The sequence below is a fragment of the Pangasianodon hypophthalmus genome, chromosome 8, assembly GCF_027358585.1.
Source record: "Pangasianodon hypophthalmus isolate fPanHyp1 chromosome 8, fPanHyp1.pri, whole genome shotgun sequence".
In the NCBI taxonomy this organism is placed as follows: Eukaryota; Metazoa; Chordata; class Actinopteri; order Siluriformes; family Pangasiidae; genus Pangasianodon; species Pangasianodon hypophthalmus.
Window position 1 is genome coordinate 5214044 of NC_069717.1, and position 18346 is coordinate 5232389.

An 18346-nucleotide genomic window follows, 5' to 3' on the forward strand; every position below is an offset into this window, starting at 1 on the left:
TACTTGCATTGCACAAAAACGCTGTAGTTCCTCCTCTTGATATTTTCACAGAGCACAGTTTCCAGTCTGCTTTGCACTGAATGCCATTATTAAACTGAAAATATGTCTAGACCACTGCCGTTTCATCATCTGTTCATTAGCATGGTTTACATCACACAGTTTCACGATGTATCGGATAAAATGTTGGTTGGTAAGTGAGATAAAAATGATACCAGTATCAGTATTGATACTTATAATCATACCTACTTATAATGATACATTGTGCATGACTACACCTTGAAGAAATGAAACTCACTGGAAACGCTATGACTGCAAGACATACACACTGCTAACATTAGGTTCAAATTTCATACCTTTTTTTGCAGCAGGTCATTAACAATGTCAATGGCACAAATCACCCCAGTTCTTCCACAGCCGGCGCTGCAAAAAGCAAAGGCAATCAAGACCAATCACTCAACGCAATCAACCCTATTTCTGCCTCCACTTTGCCTCTGGAGGTCACCGAGGCGCTGAGGTTCATATTGTCAGACAGAACCTTTTGTCATACATTACAGCATGGGGCTAATGAGTGAATTTGTGCAGAAGCCTGTGAGTTAACTGGCCGCCGCCGTGCTACATCAGGTGCTGAATATTTAACATGTCGCACTTCATTCAAATGTTGGGATTAAAATGCATGGAGCCTGGGAGGTCCAGGCCGAAGCGGAGAGCGTCGGGCGACGTGGAGCCTCTCGCTCTGATGAATTTTCATGGGCAGATGGGTCATTTGTCAGAGCAGTGAAGAACAGGCAGTTAGTCAAGGCGAGGATGGAGTGTGTGAGTGAGAAAGCATGATTTGATGATTTGATCAGCGTGTGAATATGTGTGTGTGTGTGTGTGTGTGTGTGTGTGAGAGAGAGAGAGAGAACGAGACAGACACAGAGACAGACCTGCAGTGGACAAGCAGAGGTCCCGTGTGGTAACCCTGACTGACGTGAACCGATTCCATCATTCCCAAAATGCCGTCCGCCACGTCCGGAATTCCATGATCCGGCCAGGCTGTGTACTGGAAATGGGACACGGTGCGAGTTTCCTGCACATGGAAATGGACTATGAATACAACACAAATACAGATCTTGTATCCGGCACTAGATCTGAGTAGAGGATATGAGGAGATGCTGTTTTTCTTAAAATCTGCTTGAATTAAAAATCAGTGTTTTTGCTTTCTGCTGCTGTGGATGGTCCCACATGGATGCCGTAAATATTTACACTTCCCAACAACGGTTTATGCCCAAGTCTTACGCTTTCTTCATGGATAATCTCACCTGGATGCTGTAGATTTGTACCTGCTGTAATGTTAAAGACTCATTCCAGGACTCTTATTTACAATCTGAACATATTGGACTGAACATCCTTTAAAAACACTTAGTACTGTATGTCTTTATTTTCAATATTCTTAACTTTAGTTGAATCTTTGCATTTTTTTGCTCATTAATATATTATCATATTAGTCTAAACTCCATTTTCTAGAAGAATCTGAAGATTGTATGATACACTGTATTGCAATTAACTATTAACCCAGGGAATGTGATCTGCTTTAACAGTACACACTGTCTTTGGGCTTAAAGGTGAATTCTTTTTTTTTTAAACAAGGTTGTCTAGACACAATTTAGGAACTCACTGCCCACAAGACTCTACATAAGAAAAACGAGGTGACCTCAGGGATGTGAACTGCATGCATGTCGAATCCTGATTATTTTTCCTATATATTAACACCAGAGACGACACAATACCACTTTTTTAAAACCCATAAGATATCAATACACATCCGATATTGTTTTCTTTTAAAAAAACTACTAAGCTTTAAAATGTTTTTTTGTTTACTGAAGCGCCTCACAGCTAAACTCTTTCACACAAAATCAATTATTATATAATATATAATAAAGTATAAAGTTTAAATACAATAAATTTTGTTATGCAGTATGTAAACATTTCCACTTCCAAAAAAAAACATTTCTTTTCCAAATCCAATTGCGGGCTTTGCCAATTGTTACAGGATATCCGATCCACTGATGGGTACTGGGTATTAGATCAATGCCATCTTTAATTAACACATTTGTTGCATTTATAAGATAAGATAAGATAAACTTTTGCATTTATAGAATTTATGTTGCTAATCTAGTCTAATCTAACATAATCTAAACTAATCTAATTTAATCTAGTCTAATCTGGTATAATTTAGTTTAATCTAAAATAATCTACACTAGTCTAATCTACACTAGTCCAATCTAAGTCTAAAAACAGGACGACACAAACAAACAAACACAGATAGATGGACAGACAGTCAGACACAGACAGAGAGACAGACAGTCAGACACAGACAGAGAGACAGACAGTCAGACACAGACAGAGGGACAGGCAGTCAGACACAAAGATAGATGGATAGGTAGATAAACAGTCATATAAACAGAAAGGGACATATAGACAGGTGGTCAGATGGACACAAAGACAGAGTCAGATACAGACAGAGCGACTGACAGAAACAGACAGACAGCCCCAAGCAGACAGATGGACAGAAAGATAGACACAGACAGATACAGACAGACAGAAGGACAGAAACAGACAGACAGACTGACTGACTGACATAAGCTAATAATCTAAACTAATCTGATTTAATCTTGTATAATCTAGCCTTATTTAGTGTAATCAAATATATTCCACATTAATCTAATATACACTTGTCTAATCTAAATTAATCTAAACTACTCTAATCTAATCCAAACTAATCAAATCTAATCTAATCTAATTTATTATACTATGGATGTGCTGAATTAATATATTTAATATATTAACATACAGTATAATTAACATTTACATTTAAAATATTATATCATGTTTTTCTTAAAGAAACACAAAGCCAGCGTTCGCCTTATCGTTGGGAGATCGCATGTTCAAAAAAAAGTATACTTGGCCGTGCTCTCTGGGTGAGCGGGATGGCATACTCTCTCTCTCCCGTCAATCCAGCGACACTAGCCAATCGTGAGTGTCTGTGAGCTTGTGTATGTAGAAGAGGGCAGATAGCGCGTTTCTCTGAGGGTGTTACGCTGCCCTGTGATGCAGCAAGAGCAGCAGATTGAAAAGATGTGCTTGGCTGGCTTCAGGTGTCTGAGAGGAATCACGTGTTCCTCTTTGGTAGCTGTATGATGGGCGAGAGCTGGCTGGTGAGTGGGAATAGGCAGGTGATCAAATTGGGGAGAAAATAGGGGAAAAAATTTACCCAAAAAATAGAAACACAAAGCTATTTTGCTTCCTCTTTCTGAATTACTCATCTCCCTGTTATTGCCTCAGGAAGGTAATTCCCATTCACAATTTCGCTAACACTGTATTTCCACACACACACAGACACACAGACACAGACACAGATCGAACACACACAGAACAGCATGATAGACTTACATCACAGTGTTTCACTGACAGTATTCTCACGATGACTTCCTTGTTTGTGGGTGACTCTTCGACCTAACAGAACAAACAACAACACGCAGAGGAATTTCAGCCCGAGCACTTCCTCTGATGGAGCAGTCACTGTGCTGTGAGTCAATGAAGGACTTTTCACTCTCCTCATTTGTAACAAAACAAGGAACAAACTCAATCTCGCACTGTTTGCACAATACCATTTCAGTTCATCCCACTAACAGATGCCCTGATTATAATGATTTAGTAGGAAGTGCTTACAGTTGAGACAATGAAGGGACCAAATGTGGATGCACCATCTAGAGGAGACCAGTAGACCTCACATTTTTTCTGTACAGAGAAAAAGAGTGTGCAGAGAAATGACACATCTTTTAATGAATCTTGTAATGGTCAACATAGTACAGATTCAGTCGAGCACAGTGAGACAGAAGAGCTTTACCTTCCCTAGCTCGATCTCTTTACACGCCATGATTATCACCTACAGCACAGAGACAACACTCATCACACAATCATTCAAACTCTAATGCACAATAGTGTCATAGCGTAACAGCACTGTTTCTACAAGGATAGACACAGAGACACAGAGACACATAGACTGGCAGTCAGACAGAGAGACACACACACACACACAGACTGATAGGAACAAACAGACAGCCACAGACAGACAGATGGACAGAAAGATAGACACAGACAGATACTGATAGAACCAAACAGACAGACAGACAGAGTCAGATACAGACACATAGACTGATAGAAACAGAGAGGCACTGGTAGCCAGACAGGCAGACAGGCAGACAGAATGATAGTAAACAGATAGATGGATTGAAATTCGGACAGTCAGACAGACAAAAAAACAAACAAAAAAAAAAACAGAAGGGCAGACAGACAGATACAGCCAGAGAAATACTCAGACAGAGAGACAGGCAGTCAGAAACACGAACAACTAGAAGGACTGACAGATAAATGGACAGACAGATAGACATATAGACAGACAGAAAAAACAGATAGATAGATAGATAGATAGATAGATAGATAGATAAACAGATGAATGAACAGATAAATAAACAGACATATAGATAAATAGATAGATAGATAGATAGATAGACAGACAGATAGACAGGCAAACAGAAAGACACAGACTGAAAGATATACACAAAAAGACAGACAGACAGACAGATAGATAGACAGATAGATAGATAGATAAATAGATAGATAGATAGATACGCTGCTTTACACTCATTTACCTTGACGTCATATTGCCAAATCATGCGCCAGAAATCCACTACTGTGTTACTCAGAGGGCCCTGTGTGGCGATGTACGCCCTGCTCCCTGTCGCCCCCTAGTGGACAAACACGATCCTGTTACCAGCATAAACTATAGCAACGTAATTCAAACTACATACATTTCTACTTGGGTCTTCATGTAATATTGTTCATAATAATACTAATACTAATACTACTACTACTACTAATAATAATAATGCACAGACTATGTATTGCTTGTAGTGGTTCAATCGATGAATATAATTATAGTGTTAATGTGTATGAAGTCTTAAAATCTCTATCTGTCCTCATCTCCAGTGGCGTGTAAGTGTCAGATCCCTGAGATCAGTACCTTGACGAAATTTGCATTAATGTAATCACAGTTATATTCAGGTGTTGTTGGACTCAGCACAACGCGGGTTTGGTCATCTGCAAAAGAAGAAAGACGACATTATATAACCTTATATACACTTCAACACTTCTTTCTATAGCAAGTTATTTGCAGTCACAGCTTATTCTGTTATTAGATCATGAGCATGGCATGTGTTTGTGTGTTTCGCTTCCCTAATTCAGCAGACCCACGGTCGGACTTTAGCCACACAAATCAATCACAGCACAAATGCAGAAGTGGCCTGGTAGATTAAATCATATTAATGAGATCGAAGGAAGCGCTGTTAAATAAGATGCTCAGAGTGTGGTGCTTCTTACAGGGCAGAATGTCCTTGTAGCGGTTTTTCTTTGCGTTTTCTTTGATTCCTCCAGCTGTCGTAGTCAAACCGTACCTCTGTTTCAGCGAGTCGTTCTGATGCTTAATGCTCTGCATTCACACACACACACACACACACAGTAATAAGTATGCAGTTCCAACAACATAATAGAATGATGTAGAGTTTCAGTTTGCAGAGCACACTTTGCTTATTTCACCTCAAGGTCGATGATGGTCCTTGAACCCGTTGTGTAAGTGCTCATTATTTTTGAGAATGGTGCATTATGATATTGTTTGTTTGCTTCAAAATGGTTATTTATTCGGAAAAACCTTTTATACCAGTTAACACAATTTTCATAGCCACTACCATATTTATTGTCGATAAAGGCTTTATTATGAGAGTTGAAAAGGTTAAAGATTATCCGTATTATGAGAGTTGAAAAGGTTAGAGATTATCTGTATAATGAGAGTTGAAAAGGTTAAAGATTATCTGTATAAACATTTTTTTTAAAAAAAGGAAGCTTACACAACTGTATCTACAAAATAGCAACCCATTTATGCATCATAAGCACACTGATTCACTGAATTGCCTGATGAAGTTGCACAATACATCACTTTGTGTAAATATGAACAAGACTACTTTTTAAAAGAATATTTTTATTCTCTTTTATTCTCTAAACATTTGATGACAATATTAGGATAATAAAAATGAAGTGATGAGTCAAGAAAAAAAAAAGAAAGCAAATGCAGTAACATAAGTCAACAAACTAAACAAAAGGTCCCTTGGTGTAAAAAAAATTGAAAGCAGACAAAAAACATTGAGAAATTAAGTACAGATCTTTAACAACTTTATGAAAATAGGCAGCACAAAGGACGAGTCAGAAACAGGGTTGCAAAATTCCGGGATTTTTCACGGGTGGAAACTTTCCATGGGAATTAACTTCGCCTACTGCAGGGCTATTGAGGCCATACCCCATAATGCACTGTGCATTCCTCCATAACATAACACAGATCATTTCTTGAATCCTGCACACAAAATAATGTCAAAAAATGTCCATCTTGGCGAGTATTTACATAAAGTATTTACATATTACATAAAGTTATGTTTAAAACTCCATTGTGCTTTGTGTAAGCTATTGTGCAACAAAATTATACCATTGTAAATACAAATACACTGACTGAGCAGACATTTAGGCGAGATAATAAAAAAAACTGTCTAAAAGACCATTCCCGACAATCAATCCCCCTTAGTCACCCCTCTCCCCCATCTTCCAGGCCCTGACTACCACAGAAATATTGAATCCACAGGTTTGCATTTGAGTCCGAGGATTACATCAATTCAAGTAAGTTTTGTTATTACTTTGGTAAATATATTTTATCTATGGTATTAATGTTTATCTAGCAAATACCAAAATGTGTTTATACAGTAACTAGCCAGCCAGATATGCTAAATATAAGCTAGCACTATTTCATTGACAATTTATAAGGCTAGCTAGCTCAAGCTGTGATGCTCTTTCTTCTATCCTCTCTGCTAGCCAGTTTTCTGTTATTTTACAGAAGTACAGTACAGGTCAAAAGTTTGGACACATTACTATTTTTTATGTTTTTGAAAGAAGTATCTTATGCTCATTTAAGCCTGATTTATTTGACCAAAAATAAAGAAAAAACAGTAATATTGTGAAATATTATTACAATTTAAAATAACAACTTTTTGTTAAGCAAAGAATCTTGAAAAAGTTATAACAGGTTATAAAAAATCATGAGGAGCACAACAACTCCAAAATTGAGAAATCAGCATATTAGAATGATTTCTGAAGGATCATGTGACACTGAAGACTGGTGTAACGGCCGATGAAAATTCAGCTTTATATTTTAAAGTATATTAAATCAGAAAGCCATTGTAATAATAATATTTCACAATAATACTAATAATTATAAATAATAATAATAATAATAATAATAAATTCACAAACTGTTTTGTCCTGTATTTTTGATCAAATGCAGGCTTGATGAGCATAAGAGGCTTCTTTCAAAAACATTAAAAATAGTAATGTGTCCAAACTTTTGACCAGTACTGTACTTCTGTAAAATAACAGAAAACTGGCTAGCAGAGAGGATAGAAGAAAGAGCATCACAGACTGAACTATCACAGACTGAACTATTGTATATACTAGGTTATAATTTGTTTTAGCAAGCATGCTGATTGAGGATTATTTATTTATCTAGCCTATTTCTATTCATTTGCATCAATTGTAAAATGTTTTTTATTCCAAAATATTCTAGTTGTTCAACTAATTATTTATATATCTGTGCATTGCATTGCATAAGTGTTTTTACAAGCTTTTTTTTTTTATCTTATTCTATAGAACTATGCCATGCACACCATCTCATGTGTGGATACATTTCACCTCAGCCAGTGTGGAAGGAAAGGCTGTGTACAGTTGCAAATACTGTGCAAAGACATATGTTAAGAATGCCACAAAGATGCAACAGCATTTAGCCAAGTGCCCAAAGTTTTCCCAGGGCTCAAAACAAGCAACCACGGCCAAGAGTTCATCTGCTTCCACTCGAATTCCGATTCAGACACCCTCTCTTCAGCTCCTGGTCACTCCGGAATCAGAGGATTTTTTGACTCAGTGGATGAACGTAGCCAGAGAAATGCAGATGAATGTTTTGCTCGAGCAATGTATGCAACTGGCTCACCACTGATGCTCATAGCCAATGTCTTTTGGAAGAGATTTCTGAATGTTCTTCGCCCTTCATACACACCTCCCACCAGAAGTGCTTTATCTACCCATTTGCTGGATAGAGAGTTCCACAGAATGCAAGCAAAGGTCAAGCAAACCATTGATGGGTGGTCGAATGTCCAGGGACAAGGAATTATCAACTACATTGTCACTACCCCACAACCAGTATTCTATAAGAGCACAGACACAAAGGACAACAGACACACAGGCCCCTACATTGCTCATGAGCTGAAAGCAGTCGTCAATGACCTTGGACCTGAGAAGGTTTTTGCACTTGTAACTGACAATGCTGCGAATATGAAGGTTGCCTGGGCACACGTGGAGGAGACCTACCCACACATAACATCAACTGGCTGTGCTGCTCATGCTCTTAATCTTCTCCTTAAGGACATCATGGCACTGAATACAATGAACACACTGTACAAGACAGCGAAGCAAGTAGTGAAATATGTGAAGGGCAAACAGGCAGCTTCAGCAGTCTACCTCTCTAAGCAAAAAGAAAAAAACAAGAACACCACACTGAAGCTCCCCAGCATCACTCAATGGGGTGGGGTTGTCATCATGTATGACAGTGTGCTTGAGGGGAAGGAGTCTTTGCAAGAGACGGCCATATCCCAGACTGCAGCCATTGAAAGTGCCATCAAGAGAATCAGCCTGAGAATCCTCAAACCAATACCAGCAGCTATTGCCAAAATAGAAGGTGAAAATGCCATCTTGTCAGATGTCAAAATGTCTGTTTGCTGACCTCAAAGAAGAAATACAAACTGTCCTGCCCACTTTCCTGTTGCTGCAAGCAGGTCAAATTGTTGTGGAAGTGCCAGGAGTTCTGCATGAAGCCAGTACACGCAGCAGCATACATCCTGGACCCAAAGTATGAGAAAAGCATACTCTCCGTTGAAGAGATCAGCAGTGCTTACAGTGTTATTACTGCCATGTCTCACCATCTGGGTCTTGATGAAGCCAAAGTTCTTGGCAGTCTGGCAAAGTACCGCACCAAGCAAGGCCTTTGGGAATGGATGGGATATGGCAGTCGTACCAGCACATATCTGCATGTACTTGGTGGAAAGGACTTTGTGGATCTGAGACCCTTGCACCTGTAGCCTCTATCATCCTTCAAATCCCACCAACATCACCCGCCTCTGAGCGCAACTGGTCACTGTTTGGGAACACACACGCAAAGATTCGCAACAGGCTCACGAATGCAAGGGTTGAAAAACTGGTGGTCACAGAGCCATCCTCAACAAGGCTGGACAGTGACACCGAAGGTGAAGATGAGTCAGATGTCGAGGAAGCAGATATGGAGGATGTTGATGAGGTCCAAGAAGAAGCCATTGAGACCTGAAAGGATTGAGAGGAAAAATGCAGAATCCAGAGATTTCAGAGAAGCTTAAGAGAAAATGCTTTGATTTTACATTTTGAATGGGACTTTTTTTGGAAGGGAAAGGGTGGGGGATGCTTTCATTATACAGCAATCATAAGGAACTATGTTTATTAATTCAGCATTTATGCTTTTGTGTTGCACAATGAAAAAATTAAAGTTCCGCTTATCCCCACAAATCAAAGTCAAAATCTCATTTTTTAAATCTGTATTAGTTTACATGCATGTCAGCTTATGTCCAAACAAAATGTTTATATTTATGTTTGTATATGATAGTTTATATAAATTCCCAACTTGGAATTTTTCCAAAATTCCCCAGATGTAGTTCCCATGTAAAGTTTCTGGAAATTTACCGGAAATTTTCCGCCCCTTTGCAACTCTAGTCAGGATCGTCTTCCTTTATTTTCCTACATGACTCAGTATCGGTTGCCATATTTTGCCGAAAGCTTCAAAAATATCAGGAGATTATTGCTGCGTTCGACTAAAAGCCGTAACTCAAAATTTTCTCCGTGATCTCCGACTAGGAAAAACCAAATAAAACACCCTCCCGCCTCGGAATTCCTGCTCGTAAACTCGGGACGGTCTCCAAGTTCAGCAAGTGACATCAAATCTCACAGCAATCAACAGTAAACAAAGCTGTACTTCTTTTCTTTAACTACTTGTACACTGTATGTAGAAGTATTTGCTTTGGATAAATCAACATACAGACATATTTGCTTGTTAAATCTATAACGCTGACTATTCAGTTCACTGTAGGGCTGCACAATATATCGAAATTATCAAAATATCGCAAATGTAAATATCACAATATGCATATTGCAAGGGCTTGTGATAACTGAATGATTTTAATACTTTCAAAAGTTATAAAAAGTTAAAGTTTTAGGACAAAGCAGATAGCAGAGAATGTTTTCTTTTCCTCAGAAGAACATGAAACATATATGTTAGTTTTTATATGATTTTACATTACACAGTTATAGCATTACTGTACCGCCTATTGCATTATTTAACAAGTTATTGCATATTTCTTCAATATCGTGCGGCCCTAGCTCACTGTTTTGAAGAGGCAAATATACATCACTCATCACAGTTAGTTGACTAGCTTGTTGCTAAAAAAAGACGAACATCGACACATCTGTGTTTTTCTTCCCACTTTGTTGCTCATACGAGGGTTGAAAATGATGTAATTCCGAGTTCTGAGTTCCCACTTACAGGTAAGTGGGAACTCAGAACTCGGAAGCAGTTATAATATACTGTTAGTTCACTTACAACAAGCTAGTCAACTAACAGTATATTATAACTGCTACAAGAGGAGCACACCAACTATGTCTCTGAACCACTCAAACATGGGTATAGCTTCAGACTTCCACAATTTATTAATGTTTATTCAGTTTGTAATCCAGGTATTCTGCTCCGAATAACAGATCTGAAGAGCAAACTGTCGAATGTCTTAGGAAAAAAAAAATTAAAAAACAGATTCCCAAAACTTGTGGAGTTTTGAGCATGTTCAAAACTGATGCACTGAAGTTCCTTTGTGTATTTTACACTTTCACACACTGGGGAGATTTCTGGAAACATGTTATGTAATTTTTACCTCAACTTTTACTACATTTTTATTCCCATCACTGTTATTTAGGCCTTAACCACAGGCCTTAACCATATTTCATTTGTGGAGCTATTTTATTTGTTATTATTTCTTTTTGACAGACAGATGAAACTTTTCACATCTTTTTTTTTATGTCCTTGATGTTCAGAGTGAGTAACCAAATGTCAAAACCTCCCACATGGAGTTCCTTATGACACCACCACAAGGTAAACCCAGACTGTTTATACTTGTGGTTTAGTGATAGTGGAATTTTGTGCAGATCATTTTGCTCAGCAGATCCTCATAACCTTCAAGAAACACCTACGCTGACGCTAAAAAATACCTCAGGTCTTTTCCTCTGAATTCGAATGTGTGTTTATGTCTATTTCAGTGTGCTCCATTTTAAAACAGACATAAGCACCCATGTCAGTGTACACCGACAATATTTCTAAACAGGAATTACAAAAATACCCATAAACACAGAGGCTTATCTTGTGACTATTATTATTGTGTCAAGATTATATCACTTGCATTAGCCCCCCTGAGTACTACCACTCACTCTAGCCCTCATTGCTAGTTGTTTTTTTTTTAATCTGTTCTTCCTATAACTGTCTTGCACTTGTTTCTGGTTATGGATTGAATTCTGACTCACTTGTAACTCAGAATGTCTGCCAGATGCATAAATGTAAATGCAATAATATACACGGAGTCGTGCACATTTTCTCTGCGATGCATGAAATGCATGAACGTCTCGACGTTCCACATTGCTGTTACTCCACTAATCGTGGTGGGCTTTGTGCTCTGAATCTGACCACAAGATGGTGCCTTGTCCTTATACATACAGATCTATACATAACTTTTATTAAAGATTATTGTAGGAATTCAACTGGATTGAGCTTCTCTAACACGTAAGAGAGAAAAAGATCATTGTTATATGGTAGAGCGAGCATCACACTGATCTCTCTCTCTCTCTTTCTCTCTAATTCTCTAGCCTAATGATATTCTTAGCTCATGACATATTTGTACAAGCGTGAATGTGTTTTTTTTTCTTCAAGGAGACTTCTTTATGTTGGTATGATAAGGGTATCTGCCAAATGCTGTACATTATAAACCTCAGAGAAAAAAACAGAAGCATGTGATGTTCCATAACCTTAAATGTAATTATAAGCAGATCAAAAATATGTCATGTCGTTTATTAGTAAATTAAAAAGTCGTAATCATAATCAAATTGCTGTGGTATAGAGGAATAAAATATAATTTACCAGCACATGCAAAAATGTTTTATTCCTCTTATACCTCAGCATGCTTTATTCCTTATATATCAATATCATATCAGTCTTAAAAAGCTTTGGACAAAATTACCAGCATGGCCTTCATCATGGATTATTAACTATATTAATTAATACACCACTGCAATAAACGCATTTTGATTCTCTTAATTTTAGAGCTCCAGGTCTCCACATTGTGGGCTAAACTGTAATGCCACGCTGTTTCATCACCGAAATGTCCATACAATATCCATCCGAAAACAAGTAGATTCAAGATTCAAGATCTTTTCTGTCATATGTACTTTGGTACAATGAAATTCTTACTTTGTTTTTTTCCTCACGAGAAAGACAAGGTAGAAGGGCAACCAACAACAAAGTACAAAGACAATAAAAATACAAAAAATATGCAATGAGGAACAAGGCAGGAAGAATAATAAAACTAAACAATACGCAATAGCAAAAGTCAATTTACAGTATGAAAAAGAAAACCCGTATACAATAAGAACAGTTAACAATAAAAAGGTTTCACGGTATAATGAAGCAGTGCAAGTAGAACTCGAGGTCAACACTGTCGACGGAAATATCTCGGCCACCAAGTCTAGTCCTTCTTCTTACTAATCTGTATGCCTGAAAGACTCTTAAACTATAATTCAAACAGGAAAGAAGGTATTGAAGTAAAACTATTTCAGACTTCTGACATTGCTGTGATCTTGACCCTGTTTGGATCAATTCCAAAATCTAATTTGTTCATGTGCTTGGTACAGTGATAATTCCATAACAGCCCTACAAACATCCAACCACTTGCTCTTGATATATCACACTAATCTTGCTGATAATCTTAACGATAATCTTGGACGAACACGTGGACGGACAGATGGATACTCTGAAAACATAAAAGTCGACCTACACTCCTGAGCTGCCGGTGATCCAGACCCCCCTACGCTCTGGACCAGATGAGCATCACTCCTGAGCTGCCGGTAATCCAGACCTCCCTCCCCTTCACTCTGGACCTGTCCACCGGCAATGCTTCATACTGCCACGAAGACGCTTCAGCTGTTTTCCATGGACTACACCAACACACACTGTACTCACACACACGCACACTACAGTGTAGTGCTTCATACTGCCACGAAAACGCTTCAGCTGTTTTCCATGGACTACACCAACACACACTGTACTCACACACACGCACACTACAGTGTACAGTGAGTCTGGTTCCTCTCAAGGTTTCTTCCTATCACCATCTCAGGGAGTTTTTCCTTGCCACCGTCGCCCTGCTTGCTCATCAGAGACGGCACACACACACACTTCACTTTACTTTTGTTTGTGTAAAGCTGCTTTGAGACAATGACCTTTGTAAAAAAGTGCTATACAAATAAAAATGAATTGAATTGAATTGGAAAGTCTCCACCACCTAGTGTCAGAAGCCTAATGAGCAATACTATAACAGTTCACTGAAATACAGTTGAAATATATTTTGTATGCCAGGTCTTAATCTGGTATAATCTGGGAAATCACATTAATTGCTGTATTAAGTAAGAAATGAAACATGACAGTGTGTGCTGTTTTAGGAAAATAATCTGTCTGATCTGATGCTGGACTACAGGAAGCAAACCATCCAATTACCTGTTGATTATTTTCCCATAACAGCACATCATGAAGAGTTTTATTTCTCTTATACAACAGCAATTTGGCAATCTAACAAGCATCTCTTTATTAAAGAATGACACACCACAGGTTTTATCTATATATAGTTTTATAGGTCTATAGTTAAGCTTAATGTTAAGCTTCTCTTTATTTCTCTCTGTTGAAGCTGATAAGACTGAAAACTTACAGTTAGTACAGATAGTTACAGCTTCACCTCCGACTGGTACAAACCGCTGACACTGGAGACTCCTTCCATAAATGCTAAATAAATGTGTTCTCACAGAAAACACCACCATGGTTTTTAAAACGATGTATCTGGAGCGTCTACCATACAGGTCCCCGTATAAGTTGTTACCATAGAAATGATAAAGTATTAGAACGAGTGCAATAATATAAACCTGTGATTTGCCTTGCAGTAGGAATTACTGTCAGCGCTGCTGTTATAGAAAATTCATCAACAGCTTCTGACCACCTTCTGGTATTATTCACTTGATAATTCACTTGAACTGGATTTGCATTGTTACAGCTGTATTTAAACCTATAAAACCTGAGGACTGCAGTTGTTCTGAATAAAAAGTTCACTGTTGTTTACTTTTGTCTTAACTTACCAAAAAAAAAAAAACTTTTTAAAAGTGTATGATGTAGCACTATACGTACAATGATAATAAAGTTGGCTTTGACAATATCTGCTGGATGCATGAGAGCAACAAAAGCAGTGTTGCTTTCCCCACTGCGCTCAGCATGACTGTAACTGTCATTAGAGTGACAGAAAAAGTGTCTGTGTGGTTCTTGCTCTCAGTGGTGGCTGATTCTTTTTACAGAGAAGCATCCCAAACGCTTCTCAGTGGCAGTCTGAAAGGACAAAAATACCTGTTGTTCTGTAGGCGGCTTACGCACAGCCCTCACTGATGAGATATTTTAAGAAGTAGATTTTTTTTAGGTTACTTGTCAAAAGCAGGCGAGAAGCACAAGTTTTCTACAACTAACACTTTAACATGTCAGTAGCGGCGAGAAATTGACAGTTGTAATGTGCAACACAGCACATTTCTGTTTCCTTTACACAAACATTATATCGCGTTCCTACGCAAGACACGGCCAACAAACAATAAGAGGACATGACAAATACATCAGATCAGCCATCATGTTCTTCTGGCAGTAAATACTCCAGCAAATGACAAAGCAGTTCTCTGCATAGCGAGCCTCAGAACAAACCCATGGTTCCTTCCAGATGCTAGAATTCATGTCCGTAGTTGTTTTACAAGAACGTCAGCCTTCTTAAGAAATCTTAAATATGTTTTAACTATGAAAATGCCTTTATAGTTGCTACTTTTGGTCTAGTGGCCAAGTCATCCATCACACTGCAGGTGCCAAATTTAATGCAGCAAGGTGTTTTACATTGCATTTAAATTATGGGGCTTCCAAGTGGCGCAACAAAAAAGCGTTCGCCCTATTGTCCAAAGATCATGATCTCGAATCAGGAAAATGCGACAGCAATCCGTGGCGAGGAGTTCAAGAATGCAAAACTGGCCATGCTCTCTGTGTGGGAGGGGCATACTCTACTTCCCCTTCAGTCATGACGACATTAGCCAATCGTGGACAACTGTGAGCCACGTATGCAGAAGAGGGCGGGTAGCACTTTCCTCCGAGTGTGTTACACTGCCCTGTAATGCAGCAGGAGCAACTGTTTGAAAAAATGTGCACGGTAAATATCTACTAGCTAGTATAAATTTCATCAACTTAGCTAATATCCTAGCTCACTAGGAAATTCGAACAATGTAGCTAGCTAATACTAGTGACAACTTGCTAGCTAGTGTTAAGTCTCTAACCAACAAAGTAAATATGACAAATGTTAATGTTACACAGGCTAATAAGATCTGTCTGGGGAACAGCGAACTTGACAGCTTGGAATTCTTGCCTTTGTAACATGAGCTAGTTTCCAAGAGTTAGTAAGCGCAGTATGTTTACCCCAATGACTGGTTTACCCTTTTTCCTACCTAATAAGCTTTCATAGAGATAACAGCACTACTAAGATAATAATCACCATCAACCTCGAGCTTGTTTTCCTTCTTCTTCCCTACAGAAGAAAAAAGGGAGAAACAACATCGGAAAGCTTTGAGTCAATCTGAAAATGACACAAACGCCCACCTGTTGTGACAACGAATATCTCTATAGGAACAAAGAATCGACTTTAGCGTAACTCTGTTTCACGTCATGCCGCCTCACACAACCCCATCACTGATTAGTTTCCTGCCTTATTTAATGAGTTTTATGCCTTATTTAATCATAATATGAGTCAGGTGTCATGAACAGTTTATCTCCTGCAAATACTGAAATGAAACCTACGTCACTGGAGAGAATCAGATCATTTTTCCGCAGTGCACCTTGCTGTTGTTTCCGGTCGTCTGTCACTTGTTGATTGATTGGCATAATTGCAGAGTTTTTTTTTTTTTTTTTAATCAAGTCTAACTTTCATATTTATAAAAGAAAGAACAGCCTTTGTTCTATATGGAGTTCTGGAGTGATGTACAGATTGTAAGCGAGCATAAAGAGGATTTTTGACCTCTCTGTGCATCATATTGAAAGCCACAGTGTCTTTCTTACTTCCTTGCATTAAAAGGAGAACAGACCGGCTTATAGTGCAATGTGCTCCTTTCAGTCTGAGCCTGGACTGACCATGCATTGCCTCCGAAAACGCTCTCATTAAATGAGTGGCATAAAGGTCACCTATGCGGCAGAATCATGGTCAAAGACGAGGTATATAAACCCTGTATGTCATGTGTTTCTCAAAAGTCTGCAGCCAACAAAGCAATAAACCTCTAAACCACAAGAGGAAAAAGTGTGCACTGTGTCCCCGTGAATGCTCTGTGAGGAAACGTGTATGATATAAGTGCATTTCTGTTCTTCCGTGTCACCACAGTGCCATATGCAAGCGCATAGAGGATGCATTTTGTCATATTCATATTGCAACATGCACAGAGCCATGCAGCATGTAGCGTGTCTGACGTTCATCCCGCTGTTTAAATGCGTTGATTTTTCTCTGCAAGTTCCTTAACATTAGAATTGCAGAGATGCTTTGTGGAAAAACTCATGTTTATCGATCCAACTGTTAATAAATTAGTGCATATTTTAGTGTGACATTAAACATTTTGTTTAGCTTTTTCTCCTACACTACTCAGTCTGGCTTTAATTTAGATTGCCTTTTAATTGCCTTTTTAGTAGCCTTTATCTGGTTTATCTCAGAAAAGATCTGGAAAAACATCTTAATGTTAATATTAGCTTAATAATATAATAGACTCTAATGTAAGCATAGCTTAATATATTAAAGTTATTATCAATAATTAATACTAAATTGAGTAATATTAATATTAAAGTTAACATCAAGCAGTTTGTTCAAGTTCATCTCACACCAGGTCATGGCCATTTTAACTGTTTTAATAAATTAATTTAATGTGCATTTAGTCATTTAGTTAGTGACATTAAAAGCTTTCACTATGCAATGACAACCTTACATTAAAATTTTAGCTTTGTTATAGAAAAATATAATGTTAATAGTTACTCTAATATGTTTAAATTAATTAATAAATAACAATTCAAACAATTTTCATTTCTCTTCCTTACATCTCTTAATCTTGACCACAATTTATTTATTTTGAGTTATTGTCTTATAAGACAGTTATTGTCTTTGGTAATAAGACAGTTATTGTCTTATTAGACAATAACATTTTAAATATTGAATATTTATGGAAGGAGTCTCCAGTGTCAGCGCTTTGTAACACTTAAGGCGTGTTCACACTATCGAGCGACAAAGTGACAGGCGAGCAAACCACTAGCTCGGACCAATAACTTGAAAACAACAACAACAACAACAAAAAACCCAGTAAATTCCTTACTTCCTACCTGCAATTAGCTCCTAAGTACTGTTTAACTAAAAAAATGGAAACTTTTATAACTGTGGTTTCATCTTATCCTGTTATATATAAAACTTCTAATGAAATGTCTATAGAGATGTTATGAAGAAAATAAAGCTTGGAAGCAAGCAGCAGGATCTTTTGGTGTCTCTGGAGAGTGTCTATCTGATAATAGCTAATGCAAAGCCTGGCGCGTAACATGCAAATCAAACATCCCATTTTCACACCGATCAGTGCGTTATTTAATCTGTGTTTAAGCAGTTAGAAGACTATATATAGATATGTAGGTATATGCTGGTGCCTCTGGTGAGTGTACAGTTAGCCTGCACTGCTAATCTGCTAACTAAAGGTAATATGAGTCACTTGTTGCTAGCTAGTGTGATAACACGGTGCGTTT

The 18346-nt window shown here is 38.0% G+C and overlaps 1 protein-coding gene across 2 annotated transcripts in view; it reads right to left on the reverse strand.

Moving 5' to 3' along the window:
* Nucleotides 1–18346, reverse strand: part of ptpn18 (protein tyrosine phosphatase non-receptor type 18) — a 38644-nt gene that overhangs the window by 17103 nt on the left and 3195 nt on the right. For both annotated transcript variants that reach the window (XM_034306929.2, XM_026928325.3), the window contains exons 2-9: nt 5422–5530; nt 5066–5142; nt 4695–4790; nt 3890–3928; nt 3712–3780; nt 3433–3495; nt 927–1069; nt 354–420 (exon numbers count right to left, since the gene is read on the reverse strand). In XM_034306929.2, the coding sequence (XP_034162820.2) occupies nt 354–420; nt 927–1069; nt 3433–3495; nt 3712–3780; nt 3890–3928; nt 4695–4790; nt 5066–5142; nt 5422–5530 (663 nt within the window). The remainder of the gene's footprint in view (nt 1–353; nt 421–926; nt 1070–3432; nt 3496–3711; nt 3781–3889; nt 3929–4694; nt 4791–5065; nt 5143–5421; nt 5531–18346) is intronic.